Source organism: Thunnus maccoyii, chromosome 18 (genome assembly GCF_910596095.1).
Source record: "Thunnus maccoyii chromosome 18, fThuMac1.1, whole genome shotgun sequence".
Classification (NCBI taxonomy): Eukaryota; Metazoa; Chordata; class Actinopteri; order Scombriformes; family Scombridae; genus Thunnus; species Thunnus maccoyii.
In genome coordinates, this window is record NC_056550.1 from 15,441,541 (window position 1) to 15,461,424 (window position 19,884).

Here is a 19,884-nt window from a genome sequence, read left to right on the forward strand (position 1 = left end):
GTACTGACATCTTTTTTTTTTAATCTGCCATTAGAGTGGATCCATGTTTATTCATCTCATCACCGACATCTTCATAAACAATGCTGTGAAACCTGTGAAGTATCTATGTTTGACGACTGACAGCTGACAGTTCAGTTATAGCAAGTACATCATCTACAGTATATAAATTCTCAGTTCACATGTATTTCATCACAAGAAATATTCCCGCATTTCACGTATTCAGTTCATAACATAAAAGATTAAATAACAAGAAAAAAGGATGAAAAGATTAAAAAAAAGACAATGGTAACAGCTCTTTTCAGCAGTTAGGACGTCTTACATTTGTTGCTGGATCATGAGTAATTTTACCACCACTCTCTAGCATCTTCAAAGCTGTAACTCCACATTTTAGAATAAAACTCTGCTGTGGTGCTTACACTTGTCATTTCAAAAGGATTTTCAAATGCAACTCAAGAGCTCAGATTGTATTACTTCTACATGTCTGACCTAAATTTTAACACATCTGAATTATTTATTCCCACTTAACCTCCTCGTCTCTACATTGTTTGTGGCTGATTTGCTTCCAGACTATTCAGGATGTGGCCTAAACGTTTATTTTATTGGACCTGGTCATTAAAACAAGGTATGATCGGAGTGTGAAAGTCACATTGAGATGACAGGTGTAACCACAACGTTCACAACAGGCCTGTTTGTGGCACATAGTCTTCCTAATATTATTACCAAAGCATGAGGACATAGAAGTCTTTATGGCAAAGCTCTCTAGGAGGCTGCTAGCACTTCATCTTCACTCCATTTTTTGTTTTAAAGCCTTTTTGTGCGCTCCATCAGCGGGGATGAAATACTCCAGAAGGGGAAACAGATGTGATTTAATGGTTTCAGATGAACAAAGGCCTGTAGTGCTCTTCAGAAACTGCAGTTCTCCAGCTTTGTTAGGCCCTTCAGCTGCTGTAAATGCTTCAGTCTAGCAGGCCACTGTCAGTCTGCACTGTTCATGTCTGCACGCAGCTCTCAGTGCTTCTCCAGAGCTTTCGTCAGCAGATCGTTGAGGCGGGAAACCATCGGCCGGGGGTCGTCGTTCAGGCCTGCTGTGATCATGGCGTTGTCATAGATCTGAAAAATATAGATAAATATTTAGAACTGCACTGGTTGGTTTCAAATCAATTATCAAATCATGTCAAAGACAGTAATAACATTTAGTTAATTACCCAGTTGGCCAGTTAACTGAAAGTTAAGTCATTTTACAAGTAAAAATTCCAAAATTTTACAGATTATGGCTTCACAAGTATAAATATTTTCTGGCTTTCTTTGTCTTCTATGATAGTAAACTAAGTATATGTAGGTGTTGGACTGCTGGTCAGACAAAAACAGTTAAACAAGTCAACTTCAGCTTTGGGAAATTGTGATGCACATTTTTCCTTATTTTCTGACATTTTATAGACCAACATTAATCAAGAAATTGAGAAAATAACCATAGACAGTAATCAGAGTAAACAATAATGAAATAACTTAGTTGCAGCCCTACAGTAATAATATCCAGTGAAAGGGATGGATGACATGCAGCCAGAACAGCTAACCTAACAGACCAGTATCTATTGTTTGTCATCTATCATTTTAATTACATTGATATTTTCTGTCACAAATTGAGAGAAATGATTCCCTGACAAAAAATAGTCCCCAACAAATGCACTAATGCTAAAAACTGCTGTTTTAAGAAGTTATGGATACTTTATAGTAGTGAAACTATGTATTTTGGGCCTCTATTTAAGATTTATGTCTTCAATAGGAACCAGCTAGGCTGAACACCACAAGGAGAGAAGGATGTCAGAAAGTATTGAAAGACTTATACTTTGCTGCTTTTGGTCTTTTCATGGGGTGTGTTGACAGTACAAAATAACAGATGCAAACCGGCTTTATGCTTTAACAGATATCATTATATAAATCTAACTCAGTTGTAAACCACAGTACCTGTTCCAGAAGCAGTCCAGCCAGTTCAGAGTTTGTGTCCTTCAATGCGTGCAACTTCTTGATCAGATCATGTCTAGCAAATGATGGAAAAAAGTACAGTGAGAGCTTAACACAATCTACATTATTTAAAACAATCCCTCTACACACACACACACACACAGACTCCTCTCTTACCCTGCGTTGATCTCCAGTGTGGGCTGCAGGATCTGGGCTCTTTCCTCGGCGCTGCGGGCCAGCTGCTGGGTGCGGAGGAAGTGGCGTGCAGCACCCATTTCAAGCACGGTGATCATAGCCGGGTGGGTGTCCAGTCGTGGAGTCAGCTGGGAGCCAAGAGTGAAATTGTTTTATGCAAGGTGTGTTTAGGATGAAATATGAGACTAACTTGATAACTTAAAAAAATGCGACACAAAAAAAAACAGTTGCTCAACATTTAAATACATGATTTCTTCTTAGGAAAAAGAACATTTGAGGCCTTGGGTTTAAATGTTTACACTTGAGCTCAGTTTATTAATCAACAGAAACCACGATACCAAATCCAGACATACCAGACACACATTTTCTTTACCTTTATGTTGGTGACTCGGGTACTGAGAGTATTCTTCATCCAGGCTATCAGGTCGTCCGCCTGCTCCTGTGTCAAACGCTCAGAGGCTGCGGAGGAGAAAAGAAAAACAGGAGTCAGAGTTGATTTGTGTAGCAGGAGCCATCTCGCTGTCACATCTGTAATCCTAACTGGACACATGAGAGGGAACCAGACCGGGTTTGCTGTCCTCGAACTTCTCCTCCTTGTAGTGATCCACCACGATGTCCGTCTCTGCTGAGATCAGCTTCTTCTTGTCGAACTCCCTGAGGTGGAGCAGGGTCAGTTCATCGAACTGCTCGTAGCAGAACAGCACCTGCACGCATGATATTGTCACAGTTTTTATTAGTTGACATCTCACAATCTGCCATTTTATCAGTCACTTTTTTTCTACTGTGACACAGAAAACTGACTATTGTATGAATTGTTTTATGAATTAACCTATCTGGGTGCTTATTAAACTAAATAAAGTACAAAGTTTAAAGTTTCAAAGCTACACAGTGAGGTTCAGAGTTTGGCTACAAGCAAAAACATTTTAGACCTTGATTTACATTTGAATACTTGTGTAGCAATAAAGGCATAAGATTATGGTTGCTTCTACATCTAACATGTTTGTTGCAGTTCAAACAAACTCTGGTGCATCTGCCCATTCACCCGTTTGGTTTGTTTATGCTGAAGTTAAAGCTGCAATTGAAATTCAGATCAACTTCCAATCCAACTCAAGTGTTTGATGTCTGATAAAAGATACGGTTATGTGATTTTAGAATTAATATATATAGGCTAAACTACTATTAAAACTATCTGCGGATTGTGGGAACTGTTGAAGAATCGATATGTATAACCAATGTATATGTTTATGCAAGATTTTTTGGTAACCATAGTAACACATATTTACTTTAGGAGATGCTTTTTTTTTTTTTTTTTGGTCTAGACCAAGTGAACAGAAGGTGTGAAAGCGACCTCTGGGCTAAAGCAGACCAGAAATAATAATTTTTTAAAAAGTATAGGAGGTATTAAAAGTACAGGAAAATAACACAACTTAATTTCACTCAATACATTTGGGGGATAATGTGATGAGCTACCCATTAGAGCTTTTATTGCATGGGCCTTCAACCTATTGATTTCTCAGTACACGTCTCTACAGGTTTAATCATCACTGAGAGTCCTGTCAGCCTCTCACCTCCATGTCTTTCTGTTTCATGGCCTCGTAGTAGGGGGAGTGTTCTGCGAGATGGCGGTTGGGGGCGCACAGGTAGTAGATGTTACGTGTGCCAGCCTTCATGCGGGCGGAGTACTCCATGAGACTGGTCTGCTGGCCCACTGGCAGAGCTGAAGACTCAAACCTCAGCAGCTTCGCGATATCCTCCTGCACAGAGACAACATACACCGTGTTTCTGCTGTTTTCAACCAGTGTTATTTATGTAACACTGGTCTCTGATGAAAACAAAACCCCCCAAAGCTAATTCACCTTGACGTCCTGCTCATGGGTGGTGACGATGCCTTCCCGCATGAAGAGGCCGTAGTCCTCAAAGAACTTGTTGTACTTCTCTGGCTCCTTCTTGCCTTGGTCCAGCAGGAAGCGGATCACCCTCTGCTGCAAAACGTCACGAAGTTTCCTGAGGCAAGAGGTGGAGTAAAAGTAAGGATCTGTGTCACGCAATGTGAATTCATCAGTATATAGACTGTATATATTCATAAAAACATAGATTTTGATTATAAAAAAAGTAAGAGTAAGACACCGTGGTTAAAGAGAAGCGAATACATTTCAAACTAAAAACAAAGGGAGTTGTAAGTCTGGTGCTGTACCTGATGAGGGCACTCTCCTGCAGCAGCTCTCTGCTCAGATTCAGCGGGATGTCCTCACTGTCCACCACACCTGCACACACACAAGCAATGTTCAGGTCAGGATTTTTTTTTTTTTTTTTTAATTATAAAACCTTTTTTTTTTCCTTAAATCTATGCATGTAAAAAGAGAGTAGAAATTCTGAAACATTAACAAGCAGGAAGATCCTCACCTCGGAGGAAGCGCAGCCACTTGGGCAGGATGTCAGTGGCTTTGGTCTGGATCAGCACCTTCCTGCTGTACAGAGCCACACTGGAGCCCATCTCCCTGCTCACGTCAAACATGGACGGCTTCTGTTGATAAATAAATTCATATCGGTAAAACTCGATCTTTAACACGGGTTGCCATAATTTTACAGGTTGGCAAACCGGCTTTGAACCTGGAAAGTTGCTGGTCTTTTTTTACAAGGTCATCACTGGCTGTGCTTACAAAACTACATTGTGCACAAACAAAAAACAGCCAATCCTGAGCTCCTCACCGCTTCAGGGACGTAGAAAATGCTCCGGATGTTGAGCGGGGCGTCTGCACGGTAGTGCAGCGTGTAGCGGGGCTTGTCGTAGGCCTGGGCAACATATCGGTAGAATTCCTCGTGCTGCCAGTCACTAATCTCCTTAGGCTCCATCATCCACAAGGCCTGGTGACACAGAGGTCAAAAAACAATTGTATTTTTTAAAAAATCCCACAAAATTAAGTGTATGTTAATGAATCAATGTCTACATAATTCAACATTTAGTTTTGCTTTAGTGAATCTTCATTCAGTGAGCATATGAGCATTAAAATCAAGATCGGCTCACCTGCAGAGTGTTGAGCCTCCGTCCATTCAGGAAGATCGGGAAGCTGACAAAGTTGCTGTACTTTGTTACAACGTCTGAAAACGGACACAACAGCTTGTCATCATTTGGAGTGATGGACTGATGTTTACCTTTAGCTTTGACACTGTAGCCCTTTAACTGCCTGAGGCGGCTCTGGCGGTCATACCTTTAACTCTGTCCTCAGAGCAAAACTCCTTGCAGTCGTCTTTGAGGTGCAGCACGATCTTTGTTCCCTGTTGAACACCACTGGCTTCAGCGATCTCAAAAGCTCCAGAGCTGAAGGAGACAATGGCAGAGCAACATTTGGTTATAGATGTTTCACTAATTTGGGTATACACTCATTGTTCTACTGCAGAACCTTCTCTTGATGTAAATAAAACACTTTCTTTCATTGCTCTCATTCCCGTCCCTTCCTCCCTCTCACCCATCTGAGGACCACTTGTATCCAGGTGTCCCCGGCTCAGAAGCCTGGGAGTAGACGTCCACACAGTCAGCCACCATGAAGGCCGAGTAGAATCCAACACCAAACTGACCGATGATGGTGCTGCTGGCCTCTGCCTGGTTCTGCAGAGCATCCAAAAATGCCTGCAATGTGTAGAAGAGATGATGATGATGACTGAAAGAGTGATCAGCAGGATACATTGTGTATAAACAGTATACACAGGTGTGAACTTCGTAGATCTGCAGTGGTGGAAAGTAACTAAGTACATTTACTCAAATACTGTATTTAAGTACAATTTTGAGGTACATGTGCTTGAGTATTTCCATTTGATGCTACTTTATACTTCCACTCCACTACATTTGACAGATTTAGTTACTTGTCAGATGAAGATTTGACACAATGGATGATATAACAAGCTTTTGCAATACGGCAGATTGTTAGAGATGAACAAACCAGATAGCAAATAGCTGTCTACTCATTGAACAGATGAGATACACAACCGTACATTTTAAAAACTGAACCTTCATGTAGGACAGACATATCAAATAAATTACATGAAGAGGAAAGGAAAAGTGAAAGAACAGCACAAAGAGCAGAGATGAAAGATCTATAACGACAGCTACCTTTGAACCAGAACGGGCGATAGTGCCCAGGTTGGCAATCAGCTCCTCTTGGTTCATCCCGACTCCTGTGTCCTGTTATGAGAACAGAGAATCCCAGTCACTCAAAAACAGAAGTCACTCTAGCATGTTGTATCCTATTCATCCACCAGGTGGCAGTATCGCTCAAAAACAGGCCAGGACTCAGAGTGCACGGAGCCCTTTTCCACTGCAGGAATTTATCAACCAGTAACCTGGAGCTTCTCATAAACCGGTTCTTCCTTTGTGTTTCCACAGTGTTTTACAAACCAGGACGTATCTGATATAACTCACTGTATCTTATGACTATGTAATTTTTATGTACTATTTGGTAGGGGAGCAGTTAAAGGACAGATAATGATGGAAGAGGTGGCACAGATATCATTTCAGATTTTCTTACATGTTTAAGCTGCTTCAAACCACTTTGTAGTTTTGTAGTTTTTTGGTTTTCTCCACCGTGTGCATTGTGAATCTTTATTTTTCTCTAATTTTGTTTCATCTTTTTATTGCCCTTTAAATGGCCTCATCTCTCCAAATACTAATGAGGGTTTGAACGTCTTTATCTGTCCAACAAGCGTTCTCCTTGATACATTTTTTTATATATATAGTATTGCTTGTCCTGGTTGATAAAGGTGCAATAGTGAAGTGGTGGTTACAGTTTATTGTGGTCGTCTTTGCTGGGATTAGGGCTGCAACTAATAATTATTTTCACTATTGATTAATCTGCTGATTATTTTCTCAATTAATCAATTAAAAAACAGTGGAAAAGTGGCATTTACAATTTCTAATAGCACAGTGATGTCTTTCATTGATTTGTTTTGTCTGACTAACAGCCCAACAGATATTCAATCTACTGTCATATACATCAAAGAAAAAAAGCAAATCGCCATATTTCAGAAGTTGGAACCAACAACTATTTGGCATTTTTATTGGAAAAAGTTACGGAAACAATTAATTGATAATCAAAACTGTTGCAGATTATTTTTCTTTCGACTATCTAATTGATTAATAGACTTATCTACTCATCCCCAAAATGGTCGTAGAACAGCAGAAAGAAAAGCAGAACCTGTGGCAACAGTTAGTCGTTATATTACATTTTGTTCCTGCAGTGCAAAAGGCCTCGAGGTTGTAAGTTTCAGCAAAATTCAACATGGAACTAGAAAACCAACAACAATATAAAACTAATTGACTTAAATTCATGCAGGCTGCACGTTCTCCACAGACGTGTGTGTGTACCTGGATAGTGAAGGTGCCCTTGGCAGCGTCAGTCTGCAGGTGGATCTCCATAGGAGCCGTTTCACCACCGGCTGTGATCAGTTTGTGACGCAGTTTTTCCAGAGCGTCACTGCCGTTGGAGATCAGCTCCCTGATGAACACCTGGTGGGATGAGGGAGAGAAGAAGAGCAGTTATAGTTAACAGACACTGTAAAATTTTAAATCATAAATACTTTCCCTCTCTCTCTCACACACAAACCTCTTTCTCCGAGTACAGGGATCTGGCGACAATGTCCAGCAGCTTTTTCGTCTCTGCTTGAAATTCATGTTTGGAGAAGCTGCCTGGATAGATCAAAAGGAGGACAACGTTCAAATCATCTTACATCTCACAACCAATAATCAGTTATGAGCTGTAACATTCAACAACGGTTATGAGTGCAGCTGTTCCAGCACCTTGTACGGACTCGGTGTCACTGATGATTGTGTGCAGAGGCTCCTCCTCGGGCTCTTTCTCGGGCTCTTTCTCGGGCTCTTTCTCGGGCTCTTTCTCGGGCTCTTTCTCAGGCACTTTCTCGGCCTCCTGGGTGCTGTAGTACGACTGCTGGCTGACGCCGAGGCAGGACTGCTGAGAGCTCCACACTCTGGGCCGGCTGCTCCACCTCTGCTGCTGTCCAACCTGCAAGTCTGATGACAGGTGGATTTAGCTGGGGGAGCTGCCTCACAAGGAAGCTGAGGCAGTGAGTGTTTTGTTTTATTGGATGCTTTACAGAGGGCTTATTAACCAGAATTAAACTTAGGTGTGCTGTCAAAAGTCAACGGAGGAGTAAAAACGTTCTGTGTAGTGTGAAAAATTAGACATTTATCAAGCGACTCACTCTTACTCACAGTTAAGTGTAGGAGTTACTTTTAAAAGCAGCTTTTACGTGTTTTTAATTGTTCATTTAAAAAAAAATCTTTATATTTTCTCAAGTAATTTTAAGTCTATATATAAAACACTTAATTCATTTGTAATCCTGAATATTTCCAATAGCAATTAACACCTTCAATTATCAACAAGGAGCTTCCAACCATATAAATATGGGTGACATAAAAAAAAATTTGACCGGAGAGTTTGTGAACACAAATCAATACCAGCTTTATTGTTGCCGTTTTGACTGGTTAAGAATAACTGCTGTGATTTTCAATCAAAAGTGAATTTGCAGATAACGGTTTACAAAAACAGCAGCAGTTGTAACTCGTAGGTCAAAACAATCTGATTCTAAATTATGAATATTGCTTTAGATGGCATATTGTTCATCAGGACAAATACCATGTACAGTCCTTCCAAAAAACACATCTCAGAAGACGTCTCTGTACTGCAGACAGGCTGTTCTTACTTAAGAGACCCCTGGAGTTCTGGTAACATTCAGTTTCCTTTTATTTTCTGATTAAGCAGCTTTAAGGTTGTAAAAATCATCTTATTCCACTCTGACATATTCGTATCATGTATATATATATTTTTTTTTTTTTTTCGTAGCTTGTTTCAGTTCTTTGTTAAAGTTATGGGATGTGAGTGAAACCCAAAACCCATGAAAATATTCTATTCATTTTATACACATTTCCCCAAATTCAGTCTGACATATCCGGTGTCGTTAACCCTTGTGTTTTAGTGGCATTGGCTTTTCTTTCCTCCTTACGTCCCACAGACCCCCACTGCTGTATGTGTAAAATCAGTAACTATAAAATCATATCAAATGTTTATCCTTCAAATATTTTATTCCTAACCTTATTAAAACCCAATATCTAAGAAAGTACTGAAGTGTTAAATCTTCCCTTTGTCATATGAGATGACAAAGTACAGAAATGAACATACAGCATTGTTGTTAAACCAGGAATGCAAATGTTTTATATATTACATGAGTTATGCATGGGCAAATATAAATTACTTTTGTTTGACCTAAAGTCATTCACTGTCAAAGACGTGCAAAAGACAAGTTCACAATTTTCCAAGTCTGTCATACTGACCATTAGAGGATCCCTTCATAGTTTACTTACAATGTAAGTGACGGAGGCCAAAATCCACAAGCCTCCTTTTGTGCAAAAATGTATTTAAAAGTTTATCTGAGGCTAATATGAAGCTTCAGACATCCAAATGAGTGAAATCAAGTATATATATTTTCCAGTCTTTTTAGTGCCAAAGTCCCTCTTTATGTTACTATATTTCCACCGCAGCTCAACAGAGATACACTGTCCAAGGAAACACAAAGAGGAAATTTGATGCTAAAAAGACTGTAAATGTGGCAGATATCCACTTGATATGACTAACTCAGACTACTGAAGCCTCATATAAGCTTCACATCAACTTTTAAATGCATTTTTGCACAAAATGACTGTGTGGACACATTGTGAATTTTGGCCCCCATCACTTACACTGAAAGCACATTTGAAGGGGATCTTTTAATAGCCGATATGAACAGGAGGAATGATCACAGCGAGGAAAACCTCCTCCAGTGTTCATAGTGACACCTGACTGTTGTTCTAAGACAGACTTGAAAAATGGTGGATCCTTTAACCTACGTAGTGACGTCACTCATGTTTGGGGTCAATTAGAGCAAAGACAAGTCAAACTCCGTTAGTAAAACCTCTTGAACAAACTGTGATAAAACAATAGCAGTTATATATGTAATGCATACAAGGCGTTTTGCAAGTATCTGTTCTGTTGTTAAACACAAATCCGTCTATTTTTGGCTGTTAAATGAAATCAGTTCATTCTATAAATTTCACTCTGTGTTTAAGTCTGATGTAATAACTTTATCTACAGCTGTCATGTCTATCAGACTAACAAACTGCGTTATCTTGTAGCTGTCAGCTATCCGGCTAGGCTAACACACATACACTCAGAGACATAAATCTTACATCCAGTGAAGGAGCGCGACACAGTCCGGCTGCTCAGCCCGCGTGCAGATGTCATCAGTCGTGAATTGGTCCTCTGAGAGAAACCGAGGGCGAACCGAGCCAGCGCGAGGCAGCGGGACATGGTGAACGACTAGGGGACAAGAACACACGAGAACTCGGGTCGTCGGTCGGTTGGGTTACACACCACACGCTAAACCACGGCGCACGAAGGACCCGTGCATAATGACGTAAGCACGGCGTCCATCACACTGCCTGATGAGAAATGGGAATTGTTACACACTTACTGCAATTCATCCCATGTAAAAAAGTATCTAGATGATTTTTTTTCTGTTTGACATGTATAAAAAACACCAACAGCCATAAATGTACAAATTTATCAATTTATCCTTCATTTGATTATTTACCAGCCACTTTTTTATTGTGGATTAATTTGTTCTTAATTTGCCCTTCAAGGTCAAACGGTGGTCACCTGAAATGCCCTACAAATTCAACTAAGATATTTATACTTATTTTATTATATAAATAAGTTTGTCATTTGAAGCTGACAGGAGCTGAAATTATAACTAAATCCTGCATTAAATTTATCTACAACTACTCTGATAATTGACTATCTTTGGAGTCATTTTTTAAGTAAAAATATCAAACATTTGATGGCTTCAGCTTCCCAAATATGAGACTTTAGTGCGTTTCATTGCCTAATTATAAACTGAACCTCTTAGTTTTGGACTATTAGTTAGACTTAAAAAATAAATATATTGGACACATCACCAAGGGCTCTAGTATATTGTAACAACCAGTTTTGTAATACTCAAAAGACCAACTGATTAATTGAGAAATAATAATAATAATCAATAATGAGAATAGTTTTATCCAAACAGAGAAGTTAGAAGCAGAGTCTGTGGCACACAGGTTTATTTAACAATATGGTATATAAGTACGAAATGAGCCATTTGAACCAGTTTGTACAGTGATTTCATTCTTATTTTCTGCATATTTACAGTACTGTCTAGCTGCATGATTTACATTAGAGAACAGTTCATCATCAATTCAAGTTTAATGCAAGAGAGAAAATGATGCACAAAACTCTCTGAACACAAATCAGCAGTCAAACAAGTTCATTTCCCACCACAGGCAAAAGAGGTTTAGGACTTAATGAGAATTTCTTTAGACTGAAGGAGAGACAAAGCAATTATTTAAACATCTGCAAGACAAATACTGGGTCCAGGCCAGTAAAAAGAACATTCCGGCACCTGTGAACATTAACAAGCTTCAATACAAGTTTCTCTTACACCTGCATGTTCTGTTTGGGTGTGTGCAGAAGTTCCTAGATCTATACAAATACGTTAATCTCCCATAGACTCTGCAGACAGGAAAGAAATTTAAGGCTTTCCCAAAGGCAGTCCTTTTGAAAAATGGCATTTTAGAATAAATTAGCCAGGAACAGAGAAACTGAGCGAGAGGTGAAACCTGGCAAAAAACTCCCAGACAAATAATTTTACAGTCTGCTCAACACAAATACGATATTAATTTGCAAAGGTACAAAATAAAAAAAAAGAATAATAAAATGAAATATTTTTTGTTTTGAGAAGTTTTGTTAAAAAAGTCAATACCAGAGCATAACAAATGAAAAACAAATTTAAACAACACAAAGACCAGAGCAGAATCTTGCAAGGCTGGTCTGAACCAAAAATATATTCTTTGTGTCTTTGTTGTCTTCTTTTCAACAGCAATTATTAAATCACTCTGTGTGTTGGAAGAAAAAGCAGTCCGTTGGTTTAAGGAAAGTTCACAGTCCATAGGCCTCATATGACTCATTTGTTTGCGTTTCTTTTAGCTTTTTACATCAGCAAGTACAAAAAATGTCTCAGCTGAAAACAGAACAAGGCCTTTTTCTTCTGTCACGAAATGCTACAATCCTTCAACAAATTTCTCCAGCGTGTCTCCCGTGGTGTCACCCACCATACCCATGTCATTACTTAACCCCCCTCGGTTTGGTGTGTTAAGCTGTGGGAGCATGGCACTCTGCTCCGGTGTTCCCATGTGTCCCTGGTCCATGGGGCCTGACATCGGTCCTCCAAGGCTGGGGTGGGGAGAGCTGGAGTGGAGGGCGCCGTGCTGGGGTGAGGGCTGCGGCTGTATCCGCGGGGAGGGACTGGAATGTGGGGGCTGCTGCGAAGGCGGACGGGGCGATTGCACTGGGGCTGGGGAGCGTACTTGATTTCCCAGGGTATTTGCCATCGTTTGGCCAGGTAAGTGAGCTCCTCCCTGCGCTTGGCCTTGGAGCATGTGGGGTTGTGGACTCATCGAGTTAGCCTGTGCTGGAGAACCCATCTGCTGCTTCAACATCTGCTGCTGCTGTTGCTGAAGCATGCGCTGTTGGAGAAGGTTCTGGGCCCCATCCATGCCCATTCCAGGTTGGCCCATTTGGGACGTTGGAGGGAGCTGGCCCATGGGCCCCCCACCTCCTTGCATAGCCATTTGCTGCTGCATACGGAGCTGGGAGTAGCTTCCTGGCCCCGGCTGCTGCTGGGGGAACTGACCGTGGCCCTGAGGCATGCCTCCTTGTTGTTGCTGTGCCTGCTGCTGCTGCTGCTGCATCTGCTGCATCCTGAGCAGCTGCTGTCTGCGGTACAGCTGGGGATTGCCATTTTGAGCAGCATTCATCATCTGACCTTGGGGGCCCATGGGTGCCATGCCCTGGGGCCCTGCCTGCTGTGGAGGCTGCTGCTGAGGTGGCATCCCTGGCCTTTGTACCTGATTTGCCATTGCTGCCATGGCCTGCATTCCTGCCTGAGAACCCAGCATAGCCTGAGGGTTCTGCTGCTGCTGGGCCTGCTGCTGTTGCTGCGGCTGGTTGGCCTGGTACTTGGCTGTCCTCTGTTTAATGAAGGCGGCCATGAGGTGGGGGTTAGACTTGAGGATGTTGAGGACCTGCTGTTGCTGCTGGGGGGAGCTGGGAGATTTGAGGGTGCGCAGTAGTTCCTGCAGAGCACTCGGAGCAATGTTACCAGGAATCCCCCGGGGCATGTTTTGCTGCTGTGGTGTCATGCCCTGCTGTGAGGGCCCCTGGGGAGGCATGACCCCAGGCATTTGGAGACCCTGTTGCTGCGGCATCATGGGTCTCTGCATGAGCTGGGCCTGCTGGGGCATGGGGGTTCCCTGAACCTGCTGAGGAGCCATGGGGCCTTGTTGAGGAGGAACTTGTGGCTGATGACTCTGGGGATTCTGTATGGGATTCTGCATCCCTGGACCCCACTGGCCCTGCTGCATAGCCTGCATCACCTGGGGTCCCCGTGGCCCCTGCATCATCTGCATCTGGCCCTGCACGGGCCCCATCATTCGTGGATGGTTCATGGGCATCCCATTCATGGCATAATTTTGCTGCTGCTGCTGCTGCTGCTGCTGCTGATGTTGTTGCTTTGCCTTGGCAACCATCTCAATCTGTCTGGCCACTTTCAGGGCTGCCAGCAGTGGCTGCTGTTGTTGCGGCTGCTGTGGCGGCTGAGGCTGAGGCTGCTGCTGTGGGTGTTGCATGCTAGGCAGAGGTGACTGCTGCTGATGGAGAGGGGATGACTGAGGCCCTGGTTTGCCCTGTGGGACTGGTGTTGGGGGCTGGCTGCTGCGGCCATTGTTGGGGAAACCTTGGGCAATATTGGCCGGGTTGGGTGGCTGCTGCTGTTGGGGCTGGGTGGGCATGGGCTGCGGGGTCTGGGGTGTATTAGGCTGCTGCACAGAGTTGGGGGTGTCAGGGGCAGCTGAGGTAGGTGGAGATGGCAACGGCATACCCCTTCCAGCCATGGTGGCCATTCTGCGGCGCATCATTTGAGCCTGCTGGAGCCTGTGCTGCAGCTGCTGCTGACGGAGTTTGTGCTTGATGTTGAGACAGAAGGGAACAGGACACTTGTTCTCCTGACAGTGCTTAGCGTGATAACAACATAAAGCAATGAGCTGCTTGCACACAGGGCAGCCACCATTGGTCTTGCGCTTGCAGCCCTTGGTGTGTTGGACCACCCTCTTCATCTTCTGGCATGATGGCAGAGAGCAGTTGGCATTGCGGCACTGGCAGGCATGGACCAGGGACTGGATGCAGCGCTGGATGCTGAGACGTCTGCTCTCCTGAGGGCTCTTTGAGGCTTCTCCACCCTGGCTGTTGCTGTCATCGTCTATACCCAAGCCCCACTTCACCATCTGGTGCTCATGGCCCTTAATGTTGTAGCAGTTAATGCATAGGTCGTAGTCCTGTTGACAGATAAGGTGGACCACAGCAAGGTTAGGTTGAGATTTAAATTTGATTCAAAATTGATACAGATGTAAATTTCAAAACATTTCTGTAAAATTCCAACATTCCCTACCTCACAAACAGTGCAGTGCCAGCGAGTCTCCACATGGTGCTTGCACTCGTTGCAAGTGTACACAAAGCGGTCCTGGCCCTGGTTGTGCAGCTCCACCAACATGCACATTGTGCTCCATTTACATCTTCTCAGTGAGCTGAACTCCCAGTGCTTGTCCCTGGCCAAAGTCAGAAAGGCATCACGGCCATCCATCAGGTCACATGTCAACAGAGGGTCGGGGTCCATGATGGGTGGCAGGGTGTTAATGACTGGCCCGGAATGAAGGTGGATAACAAAAAATACCTAGTAATAGAAATAAGGAGAGACATTCTCTGTTAGATTTAAAGACAGTCACAGTGCACTAAAACCAATTCCCCACTCTTAGTTCATCCCATGTAGGAGGCAATTCCTGTATGTGATATACGTATGTGCACTGCTCTCGAAGCAGAAACTTGATAGCTGCAATGTTGTATGAAAATCCCACCTCCTTATGCTTCTCCATTGTGGCGTAGAGCTTCTGGGACAGATCGTTGGCTACATTCGGCATCCCAGGCTTTTTCTTATTGGCTCGGCTGACGCTGCTTTTGTTTTTGTTGGTTTTCTTGTTGTTCTTCTTTTTGGCATTCTTGCTGTCAGCCTGGGCTCCCTTGAAATAGATGGAAATGAACGTTCAGAGAGGCAGAGATTGCACAACAAGCAAGATGAGGTTATGCAATTAAGCTGAGTGGTTACACAATGCCTGAGTGGCTGCTGAAAGCTTTTATATAATGAGGACTTGAGGATGATAAAATGAGACAGAGGCCTTAGCACCAGGCTGCTGGTTTTGGCACAAAAAGAGCATTCCTTTATTAAAACCCATTTCAAAACACTCAGTCCACCTATCCATCTAACTCACCTCTGTCGTCTCAGAGGAGGCCGTGTTCTCCTCCTTCTTCCTCTCCTCCTCCTCCTGCTCCAGCTCCTTGATGCTCTCCTCCAGCACATTAGGCCAAAAGTCACCCTCAAAGTACGGCAGCTCGTACGCACTGGTCAGCCTGTCTTCTGTTGCTTGCTTAAAAATGTCCTGAACACAGACACACAAGACTCCCATCAAGCAAGATAGTAAAATAGCTACAGGATGTCTGCAAGTTTCTCTAAGTTGAGTATAGGACTTTCAACAGCTTTTTACTGACAAATTTATATGTGAGATCGTTTTTCAACTGAAATTAAATTCGAAAAGTAGAAAAAAACAAAATGGTCATCCTATTGGGGCATACTGTAAAGATTAGTCGAAATTATTTAACTATATATTGTCTAAAAATGGTTAGAATTGTAGCTTTTGTTGCCAGAATTTTCGCACTAACCCATATCAAAACACATAGGGTGAGTCACTCCTATGCTGCACACTTGTGGAAACAGTGGGTGGAGATAAATAGACATTTACGTTTAAACTTCCAGAGTAAAAACAAAATCCTGTTTATCTTGTAAGGCTCAAGTTTTTTTGTGCATTTTAGTAAACCATATTAATTCTATAATTAATAAAAAAATATCACCATATCTCTATGAGAATCTTGTAACTAAACAAAAACACAAAATTATCCCCCAGACTTAGATTTAAAAAGAGCGACCCAAAAGAAGATGAATAAACACAAACTAAACAGTGAATAGTTAACAATAATGCCATAACGAAATAAATTGAAATTTTCATATCTGCTTACTGTAGACAATCAGGACTCATTGTTTTTATTCTAAAAATAAATCAGATAAATTCAGCAAAATGGCATCTGACAGCGATATTCATCACAATAGACACCCAGATTTACACACTGTACAGTTAGTACTGGTTGCGAAATAGTTAATTATAACTGATGACATGTTTAGAGAAAGAACATCCCACCGGGGACGATACTATGATCATGTGCTGACCTTGTAATCGTGTATGATCCTCTCAGCGAAAGCCTTGTCCAGCATCTTCCTGTACCACTCTTGGAGCCTCTTGGGCTTGGGGATCTTCTGGTCGGGAGGATGGCAGTGGAAAATGTAGTCATCTCCTTCACTGGGTGGGCAGGCCCAGATGTGACCCATCACATACCTGAGCAGGACAAGAGTTATTAGCCACTTAGCACTAGCAAGAATTATAAATATAGTATTAAATTAAAAAAAACGTAAAGACTACTACGTGTACAGTTACTCGTCACCTACCCCAGTTTCTTCACATACTCCAGGTAGCCTATTAAGATCTCATGGTACACTGCAGTCCTTAGCAGACGTGGTTTGAAGAAGTGAATACTGTCGAGGTATGATATGTAAACCCGTCTGCAAGACAAATATGGAGATTTTGATGAAAATATACTCAAAAAATACAAAAATAAAAACAAGATCCATCACTTTTTTTTTTTTTGTTTTACCTGGTATTTGGAAAGGGGCACTCTGAGCCGTACTCCTGGACGTGCATGCCGAAGAAACAAACATCCACCCCGTCTATTTCCTCAAATGCAAAAAGTGCTTTGGTTCTGTAAGGGAAGCTCTCCACCATCTCGCCTGAGTCCACAAACCTGTAGAAACAGAAAAAGCACAGGAAAAAGTTGAGAGTTTTGTTCTTTGTTTGTTAGTTGTTGTTTTTTGTTGTTGTTTTTTACAGAGAACTTAACTTGAACAATCAGCTAATTTTTGTAGAGGACGGAAGATAAAACTATTTTGGGCTCCAGACTCGAAAGTGCTCCTGGAACATTTCCATGCTCAGGTCTTTCAGGCATGTTTTTTTTTACATGGAGATTTTATTTATGATATGTGGACAACTGTGCTGTAACTGGAATTTATTTTTAGCGCAAAGGCCGAGCAAGAAAACCACAAAATACATTCTTAGTGCATTTGGAAACTTCTAGCTGTGGAAGGTCGTCACAATGAAAATGTATATGGAGAAGGTCATTATTTAACATGTTTAAATCCATCAATCAAAAGTGTCAATCTGGCTGGTCCCTAGTACTCTTGGGGTTCAAGACGCTGACCATCCAGTGAGTCCAGCTGAGGACCTATGTTGTCTTCCCTTCTCTTTCTCTCTCCTCTCATTTCCTGTTACCTCTATACTGTTGCTATCAAATAAAGGAGAAAATGCCCAAAAATACTTCAAAACAATTGACAAGATGTTGGTATCCGAACCTTGTGATAAGGGGAGTTCCACTGATGCTTTCACAATTCATACTATCACTAATTTGAGTTCAAACATCTTCTTGATCTGTGATTTTGAAGACTTTGCGTACATATCAAATGCATGACACAACAAATACACGATCAATGAGCCACATTTTCTTACAGAACACCTAAACAATCCCTAATTTGTTTTAAAGATTAAATGTGGAAGAAGCCACCAATGAAACCCAGCAGAAATACATTTTTACATTGTAAAATGCATTTTATTGAGTATGTTGGTTTTGTGCCCACATTACAGACCAATTTCCCTTTGGGTTAATAAAGTTAGTCTGAAGTATAATGTTATAGTATTCCAGATTGATCAAATGTCCTTTTCAGTGAAGACTAAAGCACTAACAGCAGGTGACAACCTTACCTAGACTTCATGCCAGGCTTAATCTCCACAGTTTTGTCAGAACTGGCCACCACTCGTACAAACACCTCACCAGCCTCTGGGTGGTTCTGCCTTTTCAAGTACTTATTCACTCTGTCCTCGATGTATGTCCCCAACCGTGTAGACTGCAACCCTTCACAAAACACAAACACATTTAAGATTAATACAAGTATTAAACATTGAGAGTTTTACCTGATTAAATAGAGGAATTACATGTAACTTACTTTTGGCTGAAAACTTGTTCTCCTTTCTTGTTTTGCCAGACTTCTTGAGACAGTTGTCACAGATAAAGCTAGAAGAAAGAATATCAAACTCTCAACATACAGTAACTCGTGTAGACAGGAACTCCTGTGAATTAGCAAACTCAAAAATGTATTGAAATCTGCTGTGATAAACTGTGAGACTTACCCTGATGGCCAAATGACATCGTAGTGCAGCACGCAGATCTGATGCATCTTCCGCCCACAGTCTTTACATTCAATAAACCTGCAAAGACAAACAATTGCCTTTTACGTGCTTTTCCTTAAAAATTAGTTATGAAAAATCACTGTCATCACGTAAATACCATCACATAACATCACACTGAAGCTACTGCCCGGACAGTACTCACGGTTCAGGGTCCAACATGTCATTTTTCTTCTTTTCAAACTGCTCTTTTGATATCATGCTGCATGGAAAAGAGTAAAAGAGACAAACAGTTTCACACCGGCCCCTGCGACCAAAACTGCTTTCCACAGATATCAAGTCCAGAGAGACAACAGCCTGAAAATCTCGAAAGAAGACCACCAGGTAGTGTTCGGCCACCCGGGCCTGGTAACTTACGTCTGTGGCTGTGCCGGGTCATCCCCCAGGGTCACACTGTTGCCCTGGATCTCGTTGAAGCACTTCTCACAGAAGTGATACCTGTCGGCAATAAGGCCATATTTGGGTGAACTGCAGCCAGCACACACAGTAGCAGCACAGGCAAACCGGCGCACAGGTGGCAGAATGCAGAGTGAACGGAGAACATGGCAACAACCGAGGAGGGAGCATGGGCAGCGAAAAGATGGAAGGACACATACACATACACACACAGGCAGAGGTACAGATTAGTCACAACTAAAATGATCATGATCCAGCCACTCTCAATCAAACTACAACATAAATGGGAGAAAACATGCTAAAAGGCTATGTTAATGACAGATGAAGTATGAAGGTCAACATCAAATGAATGTTTAACAACAGGAACTACAGTATGTCCATACAAAACCATTTACCTGCATGCTGGATTATAAAAAAAACAGTTTCACTACAATCATTTATAACGTTAGCAACATGCATTATGGTAAATGAATGTTATGGTTGTGCCAGGGGAGACAGAATGAGAGATAATGGAAATGCAAGTGTGGGCGTCTTTCAGGAAAACCAAATAAATGTTATTGAGTCTCAGAGAGTTTCAATCTTAGTATACTTTAGGCATTTAGCTCAAGATTTAGTCAGAAACTACATAGTGAAACACTACATTCTCAATTCTCATAAACACTGAAGTTTTCAATCAAAGTGTTGTATCCTAACCTTGTAAGCTTCACAACATATGTAGTGAATATGTGCAATAATTGAAT

The 19,884-nt window shown here is 41.9% G+C and overlaps 2 protein-coding genes across 5 annotated transcripts in view; both read right to left on the reverse strand.

The window, feature by feature from the left end:
* Window position 1: 1 nt before the first annotated feature.
* Window positions 2-10,604, reverse strand: trap1 (TNF receptor-associated protein 1). Its single transcript, XM_042393154.1, has 18 exons — window positions 10,391-10,604; window positions 7,949-8,179; window positions 7,755-7,837; window positions 7,517-7,657; window positions 6,266-6,337; window positions 5,625-5,785; window positions 5,367-5,476; window positions 5,183-5,256; window positions 4,867-5,022; window positions 4,561-4,681; window positions 4,352-4,421; window positions 4,014-4,161; window positions 3,726-3,911; window positions 2,723-2,861; window positions 2,531-2,616; window positions 2,140-2,285; window positions 1,966-2,038; window positions 2-1,110 (listed from the first exon to the last, which is right to left on the reverse strand). The coding sequence occupies exons 1-18, from the start codon at window positions 10,509-10,511 to the stop codon at window positions 1,009-1,011; spliced, it is 2,220 nt and encodes a 739-aa protein (XP_042249088.1). The 5' UTR covers window positions 10,512-10,604; the 3' UTR covers window positions 2-1,008.
* Window positions 10,605-11,285: 681 nt separating this feature from the next.
* Window positions 11,286-19,884, reverse strand: part of crebbpb (CREB binding protein b) — a 38,705-nt gene continuing 30,106 nt past the window's right edge. For 2 of the 4 annotated variants that reach the window (XM_042392002.1, XM_042392001.1), the window contains exons 20-31: window positions 19,106-19,186; window positions 18,894-18,950; window positions 18,692-18,769; window positions 18,508-18,575; window positions 18,266-18,416; window positions 17,109-17,255; window positions 16,903-17,016; window positions 16,627-16,792; window positions 15,617-15,784; window positions 15,206-15,367; window positions 14,743-15,024; window positions 11,286-14,629 (exon numbers count right to left, since the gene is read on the reverse strand). In XM_042392002.1, the coding sequence (XP_042247936.1) occupies window positions 12,299-14,629; window positions 14,743-15,024; window positions 15,206-15,367; window positions 15,617-15,784; window positions 16,627-16,792; window positions 16,903-17,016; window positions 17,109-17,255; window positions 18,266-18,416; window positions 18,508-18,575; window positions 18,692-18,769; window positions 18,894-18,950; window positions 19,106-19,186 (3,805 nt within the window). In that variant the 3' untranslated portion in view covers window positions 11,286-12,298. Of the gene's footprint in view, window positions 14,630-14,742; window positions 15,025-15,205; window positions 15,368-15,616; window positions 15,785-16,626; window positions 16,793-16,902; window positions 17,017-17,108; window positions 17,256-18,265; window positions 18,417-18,507; window positions 18,576-18,691; window positions 18,770-18,893; window positions 18,951-19,105; window positions 19,217-19,884 lie in introns of all 4 variants that reach the window. The other 2 variants (XM_042392000.1, XM_042391999.1) reach the window with 1 other exon arrangement.

What these genes read in the sequence shown, in the direction of transcription:
- trap1 (XM_042393154.1), bottom strand. Translation starts at nt 10,511, where the DNA reads ATGTCCCGCTGCCTCGCGCTGGCTCGGTTCGCCCTCGGTTTCTCTCAG. An exon ending in AGGGCACCTTCACTATCCAG is followed by an intron (nt 6,338 to 7,516) that starts GTACACACACAC and finishes TTCTCATAACAG; the next exon opens with GACACAGGAGTCGGGATGAA. An exon ending in TGAAACAGAAAGACATGGAG is followed by an intron (nt 2,862 to 3,725) that starts GTGAGAGGCTGA and finishes TCATGCGTGCAG; the next exon opens with GTGCTGTTCTGCTACGAGCA.